General features: G+C 44.9%; 7 protein-coding genes across 7 annotated transcripts; 4 read left to right on the plus strand and 3 right to left on the minus strand.

The window, feature by feature from the left end:
• Nucleotides 1–124: 124 nt before the first annotated feature.
• LOC122622614 (UNC93-like protein MFSD11) lies at nucleotides 125–7,500 on the plus strand. The gene is made up of 4 exons (XM_043801194.1): nucleotides 125–543; nucleotides 5,795–5,964; nucleotides 6,030–6,487; nucleotides 6,554–7,500. Exons 1-4 carry the CDS (start codon nucleotides 457–459, stop codon nucleotides 7,147–7,149), a joined length of 1,311 nt encoding a protein of 436 aa, XP_043657129.1. The 5' UTR covers nucleotides 125–456; the 3' UTR covers nucleotides 7,150–7,500.
• LOC122622617 lies at nucleotides 3,411–5,751 on the plus strand. Its single transcript, XM_043801203.1, has one exon. It carries the CDS (start codon nucleotides 3,523–3,525, stop codon nucleotides 3,952–3,954), a length of 432 nt encoding a protein of 143 aa, XP_043657138.1. The 5' UTR covers nucleotides 3,411–3,522; the 3' UTR covers nucleotides 3,955–5,751.
• Nucleotides 7,501–7,720: 220 nt separating the features above from the next.
• Nucleotides 7,721–9,608, plus strand: LOC122622618 (programmed cell death protein 2-like). Its single transcript, XM_043801204.1, has 3 exons — nucleotides 7,721–7,895; nucleotides 7,963–9,056; nucleotides 9,115–9,608. The coding sequence occupies exons 1-3, from the start codon at nucleotides 7,788–7,790 to the stop codon at nucleotides 9,368–9,370; spliced, it is 1,458 nt and encodes a 485-aa protein (XP_043657139.1). The 5' UTR covers nucleotides 7,721–7,787; the 3' UTR covers nucleotides 9,371–9,608.
• LOC122622620 (F-box only protein 9) lies at nucleotides 9,578–11,353 on the minus strand. The gene is made up of 3 exons (XM_043801205.1): nucleotides 11,134–11,353; nucleotides 10,347–11,062; nucleotides 9,578–10,288 (listed from the first exon to the last, which is right to left on the minus strand). The coding sequence occupies exons 2-3, from the start codon at nucleotides 11,042–11,044 to the stop codon at nucleotides 9,649–9,651; spliced, it is 1,338 nt and encodes a 445-aa protein (XP_043657140.1). The 5' UTR covers nucleotides 11,045–11,062; nucleotides 11,134–11,353; the 3' UTR covers nucleotides 9,578–9,648.
• Nucleotides 11,354–11,514: 161 nt separating this feature from the next.
• Nucleotides 11,515–13,599, plus strand: LOC122619336 (DNA-directed RNA polymerase III subunit RPC3). The gene is made up of 7 exons (XM_043796198.1): nucleotides 11,515–11,652; nucleotides 11,703–11,982; nucleotides 12,049–12,550; nucleotides 12,614–12,719; nucleotides 12,777–13,126; nucleotides 13,187–13,354; nucleotides 13,414–13,599. Exons 2-7 carry the CDS (start codon nucleotides 11,708–11,710, stop codon nucleotides 13,579–13,581), a joined length of 1,569 nt encoding a protein of 522 aa, XP_043652133.1. The 5' UTR covers nucleotides 11,515–11,652; nucleotides 11,703–11,707; the 3' UTR covers nucleotides 13,582–13,599.
• A 138-nt stretch (nucleotides 13,600–13,737) lies between these two features.
• LOC122619334 (protein VAC14 homolog) lies at nucleotides 13,738–16,584 on the minus strand. Its single transcript, XM_043796196.1, has 9 exons — nucleotides 16,282–16,584; nucleotides 16,063–16,213; nucleotides 15,769–15,999; nucleotides 15,234–15,699; nucleotides 14,854–15,180; nucleotides 14,685–14,793; nucleotides 14,329–14,625; nucleotides 14,027–14,269; nucleotides 13,738–13,972 (listed from the first exon to the last, which is right to left on the minus strand). Exons 1-9 carry the CDS (start codon nucleotides 16,377–16,379, stop codon nucleotides 13,831–13,833), a joined length of 2,064 nt encoding a protein of 687 aa, XP_043652131.1. The 5' UTR covers nucleotides 16,380–16,584; the 3' UTR covers nucleotides 13,738–13,830.
• A 171-nt stretch (nucleotides 16,585–16,755) lies between these two features.
• Nucleotides 16,756–19,015, minus strand: LOC122619335 (major heat shock 70 kDa protein Ba-like). Its single transcript, XM_043796197.1, has one exon. The coding sequence runs from the start codon at nucleotides 18,790–18,792 to the stop codon at nucleotides 16,864–16,866; it is 1,929 nt and encodes a 642-aa protein (XP_043652132.1). The 5' UTR covers nucleotides 18,793–19,015; the 3' UTR covers nucleotides 16,756–16,863.
• Between the last annotated feature and the right edge of the window lie 1,110 nt (nucleotides 19,016–20,125).

The following is a 20,125-nucleotide window of genomic DNA, read 5'->3' on the forward strand; positions in this document are numbered from 1 at the left end:
TAAATTAATCAGTTCAGACTATACAATTCGTGTGAAGGGTATACAACAGTCGGACGATGGTGAGCCTAGGGAATCTGTTATTACCGCGCTGCCTCTGGAAGTCTTTTTCCATTCAACTCTCGGTCCTCGGCGCGTGAAGATTGCATTTACCCTTTGCTCAGTATTTTAGCTTTGTGTTTTTGCGTATTTTTATTTATATGTGTAAATCGTTATTTAAGCATTTGCATTGGGTTTAATTGCTTGCGTTAAGTGCTAAACAGATGCGTCTAGTTGAATCTGTCTATTGTGGGATTTCTAGCGGTAATTGAGAGATAAAGAGAGTTGCAGTTCACGCCACCTCACGCCTCCCCTCCTCTCTTGTGACGTCGGCAGATGCAAATGCAAATGCAAAAGTGCGCGACAAGTTAATTAAATTGGATTCTATCGTGATTGGAAAAGATATAGCGCGGCAGCAGGATGGATTTCAAATTCCTGATGATACTCATCCTGGGCTTCGGCTTTATGTTCGTCTTTACGGCATTCCAGACCATGTGTAACATCGAGGTAAGTCATTCCTCTCTACGCTCACCGTTCTCTTACTCTCTCTCTCTGTACCCCCGCTTGTGTGTATGCGTGGGCGTTGTTGTTGACATCCTTGCCATTGGACCTTCGTCCTTGTCCTTGTCAATAGACATCGCAGTGCCCTTGCCGCCCACAAGTGCGCCCACTACGCCCACTTCAACCCGCGTCACAGGATGTTATAACATTGCCGCCATTCAAGCGGCAATTGTTCGCCCGTATTACCCCCTGATTTGTGGCGGTGTAAAGTGGCAAGGAGTTGCTTATTACAATAACGATTTAATGTACTGCCTGTTCCAAAGGTCACCAGTCATTCGGCGGCCATTGTGCGCTGTGTAAAATTAAATTGATAAGAACTGCTCGGAGCACTGGTAAACTCATCATCCGTCGCAGAGCAGTATCGTTAGTAATGTAGAATGGGGCGGTAAAGTTGACCCCAATAGGCGAATAAGGCATTTAAAACTCCCCTCCAATTATTTCCCCGCAACTCACACCTTCCGCCTACTTTATGCATATCTATATTATGAACAATGGAGAACCATTAAACATTGAGAACCTATCGTTCATGATGGAGCACGACTCCAAGCCAGAAAAGTTGACCCCAATAAGGGAATAGGTCTTTTGTAACTTTCATACACTTTTTTTCCCACAACCCATAGGTTCAAACTGATTTACATATAACTGACACGTTATGATTGCCTATCGTAGAATCAGTTTGATTCAATTGGTGCAGCTTTTAAAATAGGAATAATCTGTATACAAATAATAAAGACTTGCTTCTATATACAAATATTTCGTATTTTGACAGCATCATCAGTTCACTGATAAGTTTCCAAGCGAAAGTGAAGACTTAGCAAAGAAGTATATGTATAAATATATATAATATATATATGTATAAATATATAAGCATCAATGATAATAGAATCAGCCTGAATCCCAACGACTGAATAATTATGTGTATCAAAATAGTTATGCGTAGTACTCACTGGCCACTAGTACAAGATATGTATTATTGACCTGCACAAATTCCGCTCCATTTAATATGGATATTAATACCGAGAAGCAGCTGATCACCATTCATAGGCAGACTTTTGGGGGCATACTCCAATCCGTCGCTATAATCAAGTGACAACGATTACCTAATTAATATTGGCAAATGAACACAGCGGATTACACTTATTGGTAATAATGGGCATAGATAGGCACATGGACGCGTTCATTGACTGGTTGCTTGCATTATAGCGGTTTATTTCGTCGGTTATTTATTGTCAGTGATAAAATCCGTAAGATCAAGGCCAACAGCAGGCAAAAAAAACCAGAAAACAGACTTATGTACCTATTTCTATACTATATGAAATGCGAACGTAGTTCGTGAGTGGGGATTCATTAGCCAACTGGATTGTCGGGTATCGGGTATGCGAAAAAGTATTCTTTTACGCGTTAACTCGTCTTATTTGTGTATGTGACGCGATTTAGTTGTGGTCGCGACTCGAACTCTAAACTGGCCACCAAATCGGCCTTTGCAAGTACTTTGTTTGCCAACAGCTCGTTTTCAAGCATTTCGTTATGGTTCAATGCACTGTATCAATACCTTCTGACAAGTGCCACAGAAAATGATTCAAAACTGAATGAATCGTTGTAATCTGTCCCTATGCTTACATTTTTGTTTTTCTCTGTCTATTTTATATGTAACCTTTTTGCCTTTGTGACTGCCCTCCAGTTGGTATTTCTCTTTATAAACAATTTACTACGGCAACAGCACAAAAAAGCAAAAGTAAATTCCAATCAGGGCGTGCATTGGCGTAGTTAGCTAAACTTATAGCTACACAGTACAAAATAGGGTCTATTGTGAGTTCTTGTGAAGCTATTTGGCATGAGGAAGTGTAAATATTTAAATCACACCAGAGATTATGTTTAAGCTTGTAAAAAGTTGTTTAATTAGAAACGATTTTCAGAAACATCAAGCGGGCTGCAAAATACATTTTCAAACTAATGGCCTTCCGAACTTCAAAGCAACACAGAGCTTTGCCAGAACCCGAGTTTTCTTCAAGTGCAGCTAGCCAAACTTTTAGACCAACAATCGATCGATCGATCGGCCAGTGTGTGGCCCGTATTCCGTGTCTATTAGAGAGCAATTTTCAAGCGAGGCCTTGGGTCATATGGTGCAATCGTTGGAGTGGCCAGCAAGCAGAACACTTTCACAAACCGCTTTCCACCTGATTGCGCAATCGAATACGCGTCAAACGGCAAAACTCTTTCAATGTCATTGCAATTGCAAGTTCGCTGCCGCCGCACAAGCCCACATACATATGTAAGTGCTGTGTGTTAGACGTCAGGCTCAAGGCCACGTCAGCAATAAAGTAAGCCAGGTTGACCAACATACGCGCATGCATATGTATGCACACATCAGTTTGGCCAAGACGGTGGGCGGCGGGGGCAGTGGGGTTGGCGACGGGCGGAGCGCCTGCGCCCAGACAAAAAGCATAGCCCACAACAGCCGGTTGCACAACAACAAGCCGAAAAGTGGGTGTGCGCCGACGAGCCCACCACCACTCACTGCCCCAAACCGAGTCACCACAACCCCCCTGCCGAAAAGCCAACTTCTCCACCGGCAGTCGGGTGCAACAATGTCTGGCCAAAAGAGCGGAAAATCAAGTCTGGCCTGGCCAGACCGATTGTCGTGAACACCCTATAAATGGCTATTTAAAACTGGGGAATTTCCCCATTAATGTTGTAACATTTTGACAAGTCAGATGAGGCAAGCAAAGAAATATCAATGGAATTGCACTCTTTTTGATCAACTAATTTGAAATTATACCAGGATTTGTGTTGTTTTCAGTTGCTAGGAAGTCATTTCATTGCTTAATTTGAAATCAACGTAGTAAGTCCTGCATAATATATCATCAATGCAACATCAGATTACCATAAATATCTAAGCATAACAACATAACTTAACTTAACAAAATGACACAGTACTTTAAGAGAGATATTGATTTCGATGTTAATCGCGAAACGGAAATGGTGGATGGTCGCACCTACGGATTCCTGAACGCCAAGGGATCGAATACGCCGATGCCCACGGCCCAAAAGACAGTTCGTTCCACAACCTTGTTAGAAAAGCTTAAGTCCATAAGAGCGAGTGAGGACAGCGAGCAACAATCCATTCCACAGGATAAGTCGTCTACGGATTCAGTGCAATCAATTGGCATGTCCTTTGAAATGAAACGGAAACTATTTGATGAAGCCGAGTTCACCATAACTCGAGGTCAGAAACTAAGTGATCTCATGCATGCCACAGATACGGAGTTTAACTTTAGATCCTACGAGACTGGCAAGAAGACGATCGCAGAAATCGAGGCATACTGTCGCACCATTAACATAAAGTTCGCCAAATGAAGCGAAGTTGTCTTGCAACGCTGCAGTTTATTAATCGTATTGAAAGGATACAACTAACATCTAAAATAGCAAGGACAGATTGCAAGATAGACACGATGAGATACCGATAAAAAATGTAGAGCAGATAAACTGAATACGAATCAAACTTAGATTCAATCCAATCCAACGCAAATCAATGAATCAAATGAACTATTTTATAAAACCGAGCTCACAATGGAGCGAAGCAAAAATGCACTTTTATGGATCCAGAAAAGCGTTCCCTTCAATTTTATATTTTGTGTACATACTTAAAGATTACAATAACCAAGCATATTTCTCCTTATTATTGCAATTTTAAGGAAATATAATAAAATTAAGTAATAGTGCGAGCTTCAAGCGAACGTCCATATACCTTTTGCAAGGAAAATCGATCCAAACTCGTTACACATTTTTGAAGTTTTTCTCGAGTTGTTGTGCCAGTTTTTTTGCGTAATAAATAAACAAAGCAAAGCGACGATTGACCTAATAAGTTGTTCAGCACATTCTGCTGCATATCCGCGTACGCACCGTACTTTCTTTATTGCATTTCAACTTTCTTTCGGCCCATGTTTGCTCAACACTTGACACAATTCTCGATCGATCCGATAATAAGGAGATCATCAACAAATTTTCATTGAGCCTATTGGTGCTGATAAGGAATAACTGCACTTGAAACTCGAGATTTCTTATCGCCACCGCCTTACGATCCCCTATAATACTTTGCTTTTTATGCTCCCCTATACCAGTGCCATAAACATTAGTTCGTTTTTTTTTATGTACCTTAGAAATACTTAGGTTAGCACATAGGCGACATCCCAAAGCAGTTTCAAGCACTTTCCGTACAAAGATTTAATAAATACTTCCTGAACTCCCAGGGGCATGAAACGTTTGAATGACAATTCAGTTCCGCTTCTCGATTGCAGACAATTAAGTTCTCAACTTTCACTTGCTACAGCCACTGATCATTCATAAGTATATTTCAATGGGGCACTTCGAAAGCATTATCAGTGGGTGCAACCTCTCAAGTTGGACTTCAAAATGGGCACGAGGACCGGATCGGATTTGCAGCGCCACTTAATTGATGCAAATAGAAATCGAAATCGTGTCAGAGTCAGAATTTTTCGCTCAGATAACGAGACCATTCGACGCTTGCCGAGATGCGTCCTTTGGAATGGAAAATTTTCAGACTCAGCCGCAAACATGTTTCGCATATGCAGCTTGTAATTTTCCATTGACATTCACAAGAATTGTAAACTTAACCCTGAACCGGGTTGCAGATCCAAGGCGTATTAATTTTTTTTCAATAGCTGCGGTTGTTTTTTCAACGCACTAGAGAGTATGGGTTATATAAAGCACGTAAATGTCTACTCTTATAAGGAAAGTAAGTTTTCAATATAGGAAGTAAATTCTACCATTGAATTCCAAGAAGTCTCATGAGAATACGATTTTAAAGATATATTTATTTCTTAGATTGCTTAGAGGCGAATTTAAACCGAACCCATGTTTTATAAAATATAACATATAAAAAAATCATCCTAACTATAAACAAACCAGATCAACAGTTCAAGTTCAACTTGTTTTAAAGTTAGTTTTTTGGTAGGGATTTTTTAAGGAGATTGTGTCTCAAAAAAGATATCCGGACAGGAAATACCTGTATGTTGCGTACTTGAACTGAGAACACGTTTGTCGTATAACATTTAAAGAAAAACAATAAACAAATGCGTCGGCCGTTGGTTCATTGGCATGCAACCGTCAAAATGTGTCTGGCACGTTACCAAAATGCTAATCGCTTCACCTTTCAATCCAATCTCTCAATCTGTAGAAAACCATACTGGATAGCATTTCCCAGGAAGATGATACATTTAAGGGCGAGGGTTACACCAGCCTGGCCATTATCTACCTGTTCTTCTCGCTTTCCAACTGGCTGGCACCCTCGTTCATTTCCTTTACCGGACCCCGAGTGGCCATGGTCGTGGGAGCACTGACCTATACGTGAGTAGATCCGCCCGAACGACAAGAACATTTTGGTAACTAAAACAATTGCAAATCTTTTACAGGGCCTTCATGATTACGTTCATGTTCCCATCGACGGTGCTGCTGTACGTGGGCAGCGCAGTGCTAGGATTGGGTGCTTCGATCACCTGGACGGGTCAGGGAACCTACCTGGCTCGGTGCAGTGAATCCTCGACGATTTCTCGTAACTCTGGCGTCTTCTGGGCCCTGCTGCAGTGCAGCATGTTCATCGGCAATCTGTTCGTGTACTACCAGTTCCAGGACAAGACCCGCATCGACAAGGAGACACGGAATCTGGTCATCGGCGTGCTCACGGTGATTGCTGTTCTGGGCATCGTGTTTCTGGCCGCCCTGAGATTCATGCCCGACAATGCCGAACACGACAACGAGCTGGAGCAGAAGCACACGGGCTGTGGACAGGCCATATACGCATTGAAGTCCGCAGGACAATTGTTCCTCACCAAAAAGATGCTGCTCCTTAGTTTGGCCTTCTTTTACACAGGTGGGTCGAATTGTTTGCAAAAGGGAAAGGGAATGAGATACTAATTGCTGAATCTTAATTTTCTAGGCCTGGAGTTGTCGTTCTTTAGCGGAGTGTTTGGATCAGCGATTGGATTCACCACGAAAATAGCCGAAACGCCGAAGGAGATCGTTGGCCTGGTGGGCATTTGTATTGGAGCCGGCGAGGTCTTCGGAGGAGGACTCTTTGGCATACTGGGCAACAAGACGACGAGATATGGACGCGATCCCATCGTGATTGCCGGCTATGTGATGCACATGGCAGCGTTCTTCATGACGTTCATCAACCTGCCGAACAGTGCACCGTTTAAAGATACCACCGATATATCCTACCTGGACCCGCCCCGAGCCAGCATCGCCCTGGTGTGTGCCTTCCTTTTGGGCCTGGGCGATGCCTGCTTCAACACCCAGATCTACTCGATGCTTGGAGGGGAGTATGTGAACAATGCCGTGGGAGCCTTTGCCCTGTTCAAGTTCACCCAGTCGGTGGCGGCGGCCATTAGCTTCTTCTACTCCTCGCACTTCGGACTGTACGTGCAGTTGGGCATCCTGGTGGTCACGGGAACCATTGGCACCATCGCTTTCGTCTTTGTAGAGTGGGGCTTCAAGAGGCAGCACCGCGAGCAGGAGTCCTTGGAGAAGTAAATCCGTCAGGACTCATTGGGTCTAGAGTATTAGATGCAGGTTCTCGTTAGAACTCTAGGGCTAGAGCCATTTGTCCGTGTTTGTTAAATTCCTCGGAGTGCTTGAAATCCGTGCGACTGCGTCGTCTTCCTAGACAATAACTGATAAGTGTTGATGCGCGCTATTGTTGCTAAATATACGTATTTTAATGTTGGCATTCCCAAAACGTAACTATAATCTAGTTGTCTATGTTTTTATATGTGTGTATTGTATATGTGCGTTTATTTATTTTAAGCGGCAATTGTGCAAATGTAAGCTAGTAAACCACAAATTTGGAGTATTATAAGAAATATATAACGAATTTTAAGGAAACATGGTTTTTATTTGCCTGGTAAACCAGATGAAATGCGTCTTAGCTTATGATAAGTAATTAAAATTTTTCTTATAAAAACATTGGGGAATTTTTTAAATATTTAACATATTTTTGAATGCCTAGATTTATAATTTTGAAATTCGCACACTCGATTACGGTGTAGTCGATTACCTTAAGAAATCGATAGCACAATGTGCAACTATCGATTATCTGCTCAGGAGCACTCATTTCGCCCATTCCTAAAAGAAATCATTCAATTTGAAAAAATTGGACGAAACCATGAAAAATGGCTAAGAATAAGTCGACTGTGTACCTAGGATACGAGGATGAGGAGGTTACGGCCAAGCAGGAGCAGTTCCTGAACAGCTGCACCAACAAAATCGGCGGCACACCCGTAAGAAAGCCGATTGCATAGACTTCAATCGAGGCAGCGGATAATTAAAATTGATTTTTACCCACAGGATTGGCCCAGACACGAGGTGACCATTCCGTCATGCCCGCTTTGCGGTGCAGTGCGTCCCCTGATCGTGCAGATGTACGCGCCGCTGGATCGCTCCCAATTCCATCGGAGTCTTTACGTTTTCGGATGCGTGAGCCCCGCCTGCTCTCAGAATTCCAAGAGCTGGTGCTGTGTGCGCACTCAGCACCTGGACCACCAGTACGAGGTGATCAGCGAGCATTCGCCGAAGGCCACGCCCACTAAGAAGCAGCACTCCAAAAAGAAAGGAAAGTCCAGCGCCTTGCAGGCTGTCACCTGGTGTAGCGGAGCGGACGACTGGGGCGACAGCAGCGGTGGAGCCACCGAGTCGGCCAAGACCATATCCGTGACATTGGACGAGGCTATGGACATCACCGCGGACGACGATCAGAACGAACGGAATGGCAATGTGCGACCAAATGCTCTGCAGTACGCCAAGGCGGACATCCAAATGGATGAACCAGCCAAGCTTGAGCAAGTAAAGATTGCCGGCGATGACGACGACGACGAGGACGAGAGCACTTCGATGGAGAACGACCTGATCTCTGGCTTTCATCAAATGGACATGATCTCGCCTCAAAACGCCGACGATGATCCAAATGCTAATTGTGCAGCAGCCGCCGCTCCCAGTTTAGATGGAGCCGGGGCCAGTGCAGCCTCAGCGGCCATTTGTGCTGAGATCGAGGGTCCCGAAACGGATCTGGTGCTTGTCGACACGCCCAAGAAGCCGGAACGCGACCTAATTGCCTTGTTGAAGCACACTTCGAGTTCGCTGTCGCAGATCAAGGACCTTACGCTAAAGTCTTACTACATTGCCGTGGATGTGGAGAGCAAGACCCAAGTGGAGGAGTACGAAAACTTCGGAGGCGCCTTGTCCATGGACCACATTCGTGATTTGTATCAGGAGTACAAGCTGAGAGATGAAGATGCGGGTCAGTCACCGACCGGCGGTGCATCTGGATCAGCAGAGCAGGGAGATGAGCATGAGTCCTATGAGAAAGCGCTGCCTGCCCATGGCGACTTGGTGTTTCACAACTTTATCACTACCATCCATCAGAATCCGGGCCAGTTATTGAGGTGAACACTGCACTTTATCCATCTGAGCTATCCTTTTACTTGTGTTGTTCTGCTTCAGATATTCCCGAGATGCGCTTCCGCTGTTGGTGGCCCCGTTGACAGAACCACTGCCCAAGTGCCAGAATTGCAAGGGAGAGACCATCTGCGAGGTGCAACTGCTACCCACACTAATTCCCAAGCTGCGGTTCCAGGTGAACGGTTGCACTGCACCAATCGAGTATGGCAACGTGCTGGTCTTCACCTGCCTCAAGAGCTGCTGGGACACACCCGACCTGATGCGTTACGAACATATTGTGGTTCAGTCCGAATCTTAAGGTGGCATACGGCCATTTCCCAAAGCCATTAGAACCATTCGCTGTAGCTGCTACGATTGCAGGCTGATGCAACGAATTTTAAACGCAAACTGCAGAGATAAAGCTAAGCTTCTCGATTGTCCTAGGAAGATTTTATGCTCTAGTTGTTAAGAACGTTGTAAGCTTTTAGACCCCCAAAAAAGGATAGTTGCTAATAATATCTCGTTATTTCCACTCCCCCTCTAAAAGGGTTTCAAAACATAATGTTTTATTTCCCACTTGCAGGAATCCTAATTAACTTAAGCTAATGGTGCATCGGCATCAAGATGGTAGCTCTTTACGGTTGAGAACCTCAGTGGCGGGTATTTGGCCTCGGTCAAATCGAACTCGGAGCTGATGTCCACCTTGTTGCGCTTCTGCACTAGCGTGTAATGTGACCAAATCAACTGCGCGCATCGGCGTTTGGTGGAGCTCGCGATGCGTAGCTCGATCAGGAACTGTGACGAGTCCTCTTCCAGTGGCATGATACTCCCTCGTCTCTGTCGCAGATGAGCCGGTCCACGAGTCTGCGACTTTTGCAGCACCAGAGTGACTGTGCTCCCAAAAAGCCGATAGCGACCCCGAAGCATTTCCGAGCGTACGTTGTGAACGTGCTTTAGTTTAGATACACCCTGCGCCGGCTCATCGGCAGTCGTCATCATGAGCACCTTTCCATCGGGCATAAATCGAATGTAGCGATAATACTCCACCAGCTGCACAGGTCGGTAGAACTGATCCTGAAAGCTATTCTCGCCCATTCTCAGGTACGTAGTCTTGCTGATGTAGCATCCGTTGAAAAGCACTCGTTCTCGGCGGATAAACATGTCCCGCCAGGAGTGATAGACGTTGCTAACATCTGAATCCTGGGCCTCTAAGGTTCCAACGTTGTGGGCCCATACTCTATGCAAATTAAGAAAGGTAACAAGATAAATATAATTTTTTTAAAAGAATGACTTACTTTACACAAGCTAGCCTCCAGAGCTCCTCATCCCGCGCGTAGACATAGAAACCTTTGCAGACAGCAGCACACTGTTCCAACGAGCGCATGTCCAGTTGGGCAGACACCACCCAGCGCAGGATGCGCATCACAATCTCGGGCGGCAGATCAGCAAAGTGCAAACCGGTGGTCAGGACATTGGCATCACGGCTGGACGCTATCATCTTGCCATTGTAAATGTTTTCCTGCCGCAAATCGTGCTGGAACTTATCATACAAGTTGTCCACAACCTCCTCTCCACTTTGCGTTGCATCCGGCTGACCCAGATCCAGTTGCTTGGCCAAATCGTTAGCCAGATTGAGGTACTTCTGGCTAACATCGCCGCTGAGCAGTTGCTTCTGCTGCTCGTAGAACCTGAACTCAATGTCCGGAACGATTTGTGTGGCCTTCCTGTAGAAGGGCAGTGCGTCGTAGACCTTTCCACGCTGCTCCAGATGCACAGCAGTCCGATAGAGACTCTCCGCCTTGGCGTGCAGAAGATCGGCCTCGCTGAGATTGGAATTGGCCGCCGTAAGGCGATCTCCAACCTCGGAACGGCTCTTGGATCCAGTGTTGTTGTGCTCCTGGAGCTCCCGCTGCCAGTTCTCCCGGAACTCATCCAGTGCATTGGTGCCCGCTTCCCGGCCTGGCTGCTCGCCATCCGAATCCACGTCTGACATGATTAGAGCTAAACTAGTCTGTGAATGCCAAACAGATCGTAGATTATAGATTATAGACATCTGCGCATTTATCTGACGCAATTTCTAACCTGAAAGGTCTTAGTACTCGACGTGGGAAGATACGGAAGTTAGGGACAAAATAGAACTTATAATAAAGGGCCGCGCGTATTGCTGATTTTGGCCGCGGGCTTCACCCCAGAATTTCGTAGTCGTATGCAACTGGGAGCAACATGTGGCCATTGGTAAGACCCCAAGATTAATATTATTCAAATACGCAAACGAGAACACTTCTACACTAATAGTTTTTGTTTTTGCAGTGTGCACGCAGCGGATTGGCAAGGAAATCTTAGAAAGACTTTTGGTCACACTGACTTCCCGACTTGCAATTATAAATAAATATAGTTTCCCAATAATTATAAGTAAAGCACACCTGTAAAATATTTGTTTGAATAAGTATTCTTTAACTTCAGAAAGAGATTTATAAATACACCAGATGAATTTGAAAATCGATAAGCTTCATATATTCGATAAATATTTAAAAACAGCTGACTTCAACGCGGTTCTGTTTTGTTTTGGTTTCTCATTTGCTTGATCCGCATTATCAGCAGGTAAAAACTGCTATTAACAATTAAAGTGCCTTATTAAAATGGATTTTTAGGAACCATGTCAGCCGACTACTCGCATCTGAGCTCCGCCATCCTGGAGCAGTGCTTCGGCAAGGTGGTGCAGGCGGTGGCCGACTGTCTCTTTTCGGCCACCACGAGGACATTGGGACAGATCACCAGTGCTACCAAGTTCTCGAGGAAGGAAGTGGCATTCGCTCTGGCGGTGCTGGTCAAGTTCAGACTGGTGGACTTTGCCGCCTCCAAGCAAAACCCCTTCCTGGCGGAGTACGCCCTCCGGCGCGAGGACGTTCTCTGCCTCCTAAGGTATCCACGGTATGTAAAATATTATACATTCCGGTCAAGAAGTTGTTGTTCTAAAATGCCCGATAATTTTGTCAGCTACGTTCACCTGGTACAAACCAAGTACGGAAATGTGGGTGCTTCCATTGCGGAGGAGTTGATTAATTCTGGATCGGATACGGCCACTGGAATTCTCGTGAAATGCTTAGCCGAGAATGAAAACAAAACAGAAAGTCCGGAGTCCTATCGCAACACCTTTCTTCAAATGATCACCGATCACTATATCATCAAAAGACCAGAACTTCTGGTGGGCGACGACCAGGATGAGAATCTGCCGAAATTCGAGACCAATGAATGCGATTTCTTTAGGCATCCCAATATTGATCTTCAGTTGTTGGCCAAGATACAAAAAGAAGAAGCCACTCTGGCGGAGGCCAGGGATTTTCACATGGTGTGGAACCTGAACTACGATCGTTTCCATCAAGACTTTCGGGACACCATCATGGTGGATGCAATTGAGCGAAAACTGGGTGAAAATGCTGCAGAGTGCTTCAGATTCATATTGAAGATTATGTACAATACAACTGATCCATGGGAAAGAGTGTGTTTCAAGATACAAATTGTATGAATTTCAAATAATCATAGCATTTATTTCTTTTTGCAGAAACTCTCCAATCAGATAACTTTCGTGGAAATTAAGCAGGCTATAGAAAGAAAATCGAATAACCTGGATCTCATGAAGTACCTGGACCAGTACATAAGCCTATTGAGTGAGTATAACTGGCAAAAACGGATGAATACATCTTTAAATAATTATTTATTTTTAGCTGAAGACTCACTGGGTTTCTTCCGAAGAGTGGGGGACATGGGTGGTGGTGTGTACGTGGTGGATATGGAACATGCCTTTGAGTCGCTTGCCTTTGCTTGTGCGGAGTGTGTCATCACGGAACGATTTGGCTCAAAGGCAGCCCGGATATTTCGAGTGATTCGAAGCAAGAAATACATAGAACAGGAGGACTTGCAAAAAGAGGCCATGATCCCGTCAAAAGAAGCCAAGTCGCTGGCGTATAATTTGTTCCAGGAGCAGTTTATTCATGTCAAGATTATTAAAAAGCCTGGCGGAGGCAGTAATGGCCCCGCTAAAGCATTTTACCTCTTTCAGGTTAAGGAAAAAGACGTGAGTTCATACTTGGATACTAGTTCTTCCCCTATCTCTAATATTATTTGTGTATTTTAGACCGTGAGAATGCTGCTTGATGCCAGCTACAAGTCCCTTTATAACACAATAGAGCGATCAAACTTTGAAAAAAATGAGCACAAGGGCCTAATTGAAAAGTCACAAAGGTTGGACAGTATAGTAGAGGCCATGAAGGAACGTGGAGAGACTGACGAATATATAGCGGAGGTAAGTGTTTGGGTTTGGGAGATTACACATAAACATTAAGTTGCTCCTTGCCGTTTCAGATTGTCGAGACTTTCACGCCACCGGAGTGCGAGATCCTTAATAAGGTGAAAAATCGCATTAAGACCTTGTCAAAAGCTGAACTGACCCTAGACGACACAATCTTCCTTCTGCAAATGTATCAGCATCATTGCACTACGCTGCCAACGGGTATTCGTAAATTTAAATAAAAAATATTCTTAGGGGAATCAGATTGTCTTGTTTATTCAGAAGTTTCTCAGTGAGGCATTTCAAAGCTAACTAAGACTATGCATTTCTTGAACAAATTTAGTATTTATCCATGAAATCATGTTTATGGTTTTTGCCAATACGTTAAAGTGGTAAAGTATATTATACTCAAATTTATTAAACATACATATGCAAATGAAAGGACTCCACATTGAATCACAGGCTATATAAATAAGGTATGCATGAGAAGGCTAATTACTTTCAGGAGTTATTACACTCCGCTTCCGGTGTACAATACGCTGCTCACGGTGGGCCTTTTGCAATTTAATGAAATGTTGTTCCAAGGCATCGAAATCAATGCCACTTTTGTATTCCAGTGAGTTGCGCTCATCTCTGGGGATTAAAAAAGAATTGTATTGAACGTTTTCAGTTAAGGAAATATCTTACACAGGATCGTGACCCCAGTAGTTGGGTACGCATTGCAGGCGATTCCGAAGCGTATCAAAAGCTTCCGTCTGCGGCAGCAGCATGAGGATGCCAAACAGGGCATGAGCCAAGTACTGAGCATCCGCGCAGTTGTTTGCTTTGGAAACAAGCGTAAGGCGCAATGGAGCAAATATGGGAGACTCTATCAACTGAACCAGTTTGTCCAATTCGGTAAGCAGCTCCAAAGTGATTTCAACATCGGCACTGTATAATATATCATATTAAAAAAACTATAAACGCAGTTATGCGTATTAACCACTTACAACAGCGTAACCAAGCGGGACACATGCTGGTAGCTCTGGGTCAGCAGGCACAACGAAAGTGTGGATACTGGACAGTGGACCCAGCTCTTGTAGAGGCATTGAAAGAGATCTGCTGACTTTTCGTTGGATATATTTCGCAGGCTTGTGCGTAATTCGAAAAGCTCCGTTGAGGTTAGTAGGATCATGTTTAGCAAACGCACAACCGTGGATGCAAACTTCAAGTTGGGCACCCCCTCTGCAATTATTTCGGCAAAAGTGCGGTAAATGTACTCGGCATTCAGCAGCACACAGAGTTTTCTTAAAAATGATAGTTATATGTAAGCATATTTTATAAATATATGTCCTTCTAATGTTACCTTATAATAAGGCTGGCTCTGTTCTCCAGTATAAGTTTCTCCTCGCTGAAAAGGTTTAGTAAGCTCAATAAAAACTTGCGATAGTGCGATTTGTCAAAGTCGTTCAATTCTGTAAGAAAAGATTATTAGTTTGCGGTAGGTGAAAAGTATGCCAGTAATATTTTCTCACCCCTGCTGTCTTGAGAATTGACGATTTCCGCCAGAACGGACAGGCTTTGGAGGACTACCTCGTCCGAGTTGTCGGCCAGTGTCGACAAGAGGTTAGTGTTTAAGTTACTCGCATGCACGGACATTTCGTTTGGAAAGTTGGTGAATAGATGGTGGATCCATTTAAGTACAGCGATCTTCGTGTGCGTGGAATTGTGCGTGAGGTACTGTGAAAGAACGTCCATAATTGAACGTAAATCAATCTTGGCCACAGTCTCCGTTTTCAGCTCCTTGGTCGAGACCAGCAACATCATCGAGTTGTTAACAGACACCGCGCACTCTTTAATACCTGAAAACTAAATGTATTAACGGTGCGCATTATATTCTTCATTTTTAGCTTACTCCTTTTGGATTCCACATTGTATTCCAGGCACGGCAATATCGCCGTAAATATGCCACTAGCATACGGCAGAACATTGGGGCCAAATATCTGGACAAACTCCCGGATCCAGGTGATCGCAATGGACTTGATGAGTTCATTGGGCGATTGTGCGTGGGTTATAAGTGTATTGATAGTGTCCTCCATCCGCACGGATGACGAATCGTTTTTTATGGACTTCAGGAACTGACTGATTGTGGTCTCGCACATGCGCTGGATCTCAAGTGTATTGTCCTCAAGCATGACAAACAGTCCGTCCAAAATCTCAGTCAAATAGTTGACCATGTTAATATCGGGTACAGCGTTTAGGATCGATATCCATGAGATCACATACTGACGGGCAAACGCATCCTTCACATAGATGTGCTCCCTCAGCAATGGAATGAATGCCTGCAGATTGAACGTTTGCGGCGATTCCGTGACAATGTCCTGAGAGTAGGTTAGTTATTAAATAACTTTGGTCCTTTTGAGATTCAATAAAATTCTGAATGTAGCTACCTTTAGCAGGCGATCCAGCAATTCGCTGCCGTCCTTCACTATCTGATCTGAATCAGTGACGAGTCGCGGTAGTGCCGCGAAAAGCTCCGGGAAGAAGGGAATGATTGCGGAGCGGGCCACCTTAACCACGTTGTACAGGGACTCGCAGGCGAAGTAACGCACACGGACGTCCGGATCCGATAGGCAGGTCATGATGGGCGTCACCAGGCCCTGGACATACTTGCCCGAATCCTAAAAAAGTAGCAGAAGTCTTGAAATGGAAACACGATTCCGATGACTAATGGTCACACATACCTTGCCCAGCCCTATTCCCATGGCTGCCAAACCGATAAGCGCTCCTTTCCTTCGGTTTGCGTCCCGTGATGTGGCATAATCTGTGGCCAGCACTTCGATCAGCTTGCGGATCTGGGCCGAGTTGTTTTTGTTGTTGAATTCCGTGACCATTCTAGCGGAGATTGCATTTCCCAATTGGGATGACGAACCTCGGCGCTGGCTGTTTCATGGAATACTCACTTCTCGATCTCCTGCGAGGCCAACTTCCGTTTTTCGTACATCTTGTCGCCCAGCGCCTTGGCGCAGGACTCACTTAGCGGAGCGTACGGCGGTTCCATTCTCTAATCCGTAATCTAATCAAAATAACAATATTTGTAGGCGGGTTTTTGGATTGCTCTGCATATTCATGAACAGCTGTTTGCCGGGGATGCCAACTCGTGTTTTCGGATGCGCAAAGTTTTCGCTTTGGCGCCAAGTTTGCGTCGAATTTAAATAAGTAATTTCCACCAAAGTCAATAATTCAATTTACGTAAAAATCTCGAGGAATGACTTAAACCTTTTAAACAAACTTATCTAATGTAAGTAGGCCAACTAAGTGATTATGCAGTTTCTAAACTTTTGACCAACTAAATAAAACGCAATTATCTTTTAAATAAATATAATATTTTTAATATTCAAGTAGCTAATATAGCTACCAATAATTTGTTGCTAACTTAAAACTAACATAATTATGTATTAACTATTTACATTCTTGTTGACTACAACCAAATAAATAATATCACTTTTAAAAACTTAAGCCAAAAACTGGTTTTCTTATTGGCTTTAGTCGACCTCCTCGACTGTTGGCCCAGAGTAGCCTCCAAATCCTCCTGCCTGCTGCCCGCAGTTTGCTTCCGGACCACCAGATCCCGCTCCCGCTCCCTGCTGATGCATCTTGGTCATGATGGGGGAGCAGTGGCGGGTGAGCTCCTCCATCTTGTGGTCGAACTCCTCCTTCTCGGCCGTGGTGTTGCTGTCCAGCCACCGGATAGTGTCGTTGCACTTGTCCAGGACAGAGTTCTTGTCGGCCTCATCCAGTTTTCCAGCGGGTGCCTGTTCCACGGCCTGCTTCACATGGAAGACGTAGCTCTCCAGGGCATTTCGAGAGGTTATGCGCTGGCGCTGCTTCTCGTCCTCGTCGGCGTACTTCTCTGCCTCGTTCACCATGCGGTCAATCTCGGCCTGCGAGAGGCGTCCCTTGTCGTTCTTAATCGTGATGTTCTTGGCCTTGCCCGTGCTCATCTCCTTCGCACTGACGTTCAGGATTCCATTGGCGTCCATGTCGAAGGTGACTTCTATCTGGGGCACACCCCTTGGTGCTGGTGGAATGCCGGACAGATCGAAGGTGCCCAATGCATTGTTGTCTTTCGTCATCGCACGTTCGCCCTCATACACCTGGATGGAGACTCCGGGCTGATTGTCCGAGTACGTGGAGAACGTCTTCGTCTGCTTGCACGGAATGCGGCAGTTGCGCTCGATCAGTTTGGTCATAACACCTCCAGCGGTCTCAATTCCCAATGAGAGTGGGGCCACGTCCACGAGCAGAACGTCCTGGATCTTGCCGCTCTGGTCCCCGCTGAGTATAGCGGCTTGCACAGCGGCTCCGTATGCCACTGCCTCGTCTGGGTTGATGGATAGGTTGAGGTTCTTGCCGTGGAAGAACTGCTGCAGCAGACTCTGCACCTTGGGAATGCGCGTTGATCCACCGACCAGCACGATGTCATGGATCTGACCCTTGTCCATCTTGGCATCGGTGAGGGCCTTCTCCACAGGCTGCAGGGTGTTGCGGAATAGGTCCGCGCACAGCTCCTCGAACCTGGCGCGGCTCACTTTAGTATAGAAGTCTTGGCCCTCAAACAATGCGTCGATTTCGATGGTGGTCTCCGTGCTGGAGGAGAGCGTGCGCTTGGCCCGTTCAGCCGCTGTTCTGAGGCGTCGTAGGGCTCGAGGGTTGGAGCGCAGATCCTTCTTGTACTTGCGCTTGAACTCCTCCGCTAGGTGGGTGACGAGCCGGTTGTCAAAGTCCTCTCCGCCTAAGTGGGTGTCTCCGGCGGTGGAGCGCACTTCAAACAGTGATCCCTCGTCGATGGTCAGGATCGAGACATCGAAGGTGCCGCCGCCCAAGTCGAAAATGAGCACATTGCGCTCACCCTTGAGGTTCTTGTCCAGTCCGTAGGCCAGTGCCGCCGCCGTAGGCTCGTTGATGATGCGGAGCACATTCAGACCGGCGATGTGACCAGCGTCTTTGGTGGCCTGGCGCTGGGAGTCGTTGAAGTAGGCTGGAACGGTGATGACTGCATCTGTGATGCTCTCGCCCAGATACGCTTCCGCCGTCTCCTTCATCTTGGCCAGCACCATTGAGCTGATCTCCTCGGGGGCAAATCTCTTCGACTCGCCCTTATACTCCACCCCGATCTTGGGCTTTCCGCCGTCACTTACCACCTTGAAAGGCCAGTGCTTCATGTCCTCTGCGATCTTGGGGTCGTCGTATTTACGGCCGATGAGTCGCTTGGCGTCGAACACCGTGTTCCTGGGATTCATGGCCACTTGGTTCCTCGCCGGATCGCCAATGAGGCGTTCCGAATCTGTGAAAGCCACGTAGGACGGCGTGGTGCGGTTGCCCTGGTCGTTGGCGATAATCTCCACCTTGCCATGTTGGTAGACACCCACGCAGGAGTAGGTGGTACCCAGATCGATTCCAATAGCAGGCATTGTGTGTGAGTTCTTCTTTCTCGGTAACGAATTTTTTAAAGTATTCTGCGTTCTCTTCTTGTCTTCAATAATAACTTCTTGGTTGAGTTCAATAGTTGGTAACTTGTTTGCTAATTACTGTTACTTGATTCACTTTAACTTGCACTTTACTGCAGATTGTTTAGCTTGTTCAGCTGCGCTTGTTTGTTTGCTTAGCTTTCGCTCAGCGATGTTTTCAGTTTGATTGTTTGAATTGGATTGACTCTAAGAGAACCAAGCGGCCCTATTTATACTTCGGCGCTCTTTTCGCGAACATTCGAGGCGTGCTCTCTCGAAGCACCGAGAACAGTACGCTGTTCAGTATGTGCCAGAATGAGATAGCATTAGTCTCAGGGAGGGAGAGCCGCAAAATTAAGAGAGAAATAATGGAAAAGAAATTTCTCGAGTTTTCTTTCTGCCAAACAAAAGACCTACCACAACAATTAGATTGTTTTTCGGATTCTATAATGTTTGCGGGTTTTTGGAAAAGCTGTATATAAACGGTAACGTTAACTTTTTTTTAAAGATAATCGCAGCGCTTTGATATGCGGATGGGGCCCGCCAGGCCCTAATTTTCGGTGCCCAATAACAAAACAAAATCAAAATATAATCAAAACAAAACCAAGAATATTAGAATGGAATAATAATGATTCCAATGTCTTTCCTTTAATCCTACGAATATAGCCATGTCCTGCTAGAGGTCCCGTAATGTTTATATAAGATAAATGTCTTCAATAAGTTAAAGATATTTAAGCAAATGGGGTTTTGCATTATTTTGTGGTCTGGAAGAGGTAGAACCAAACACACATACACTTACTCAGGTGGATGACCTGGGCATAAATGTACATACATATGTGCATACATGCATATCTACATATGTAGATAGATTCATATCCTATTTTCAATTAAAATAGATCGAAAAGATTAGTTACTAAAACTTTTTTCTCAGGATCTGTGACCTTAGTTTTAATAAAAACCTGGGCTTAATAAAAAAAAAAAAAGAGAGAACGCTATAGTCGCGTTTCAAAATAATTTTTTGCAAATCGATAGAAATTTAGAAGGCTAATAAAAAATGAAGAAACATCAAACTATTTTTCTAAATTGATAGCGTGGCAGTTTTGGGCGGCTTGTGGGCGTAAGAGTGGGCGTGGTAACATTTGGAAACATTGGTAACATTTGATCAAGAATATATGTACATATGTATGTATATACTTTATATGGTCGGAAACACTTCCTTTTTGCCTGTTACATTCCCCTTTACTCTAAGAGTAGGGGGTTTCTTATACATATATGTATATGTATACATATATGTACA

Source organism: Drosophila teissieri, chromosome 3R, assembly GCF_016746235.2.
Source record: "Drosophila teissieri strain GT53w chromosome 3R, Prin_Dtei_1.1, whole genome shotgun sequence".
Taxonomy (NCBI): Eukaryota; Metazoa; Arthropoda; class Insecta; order Diptera; family Drosophilidae; genus Drosophila; species Drosophila teissieri.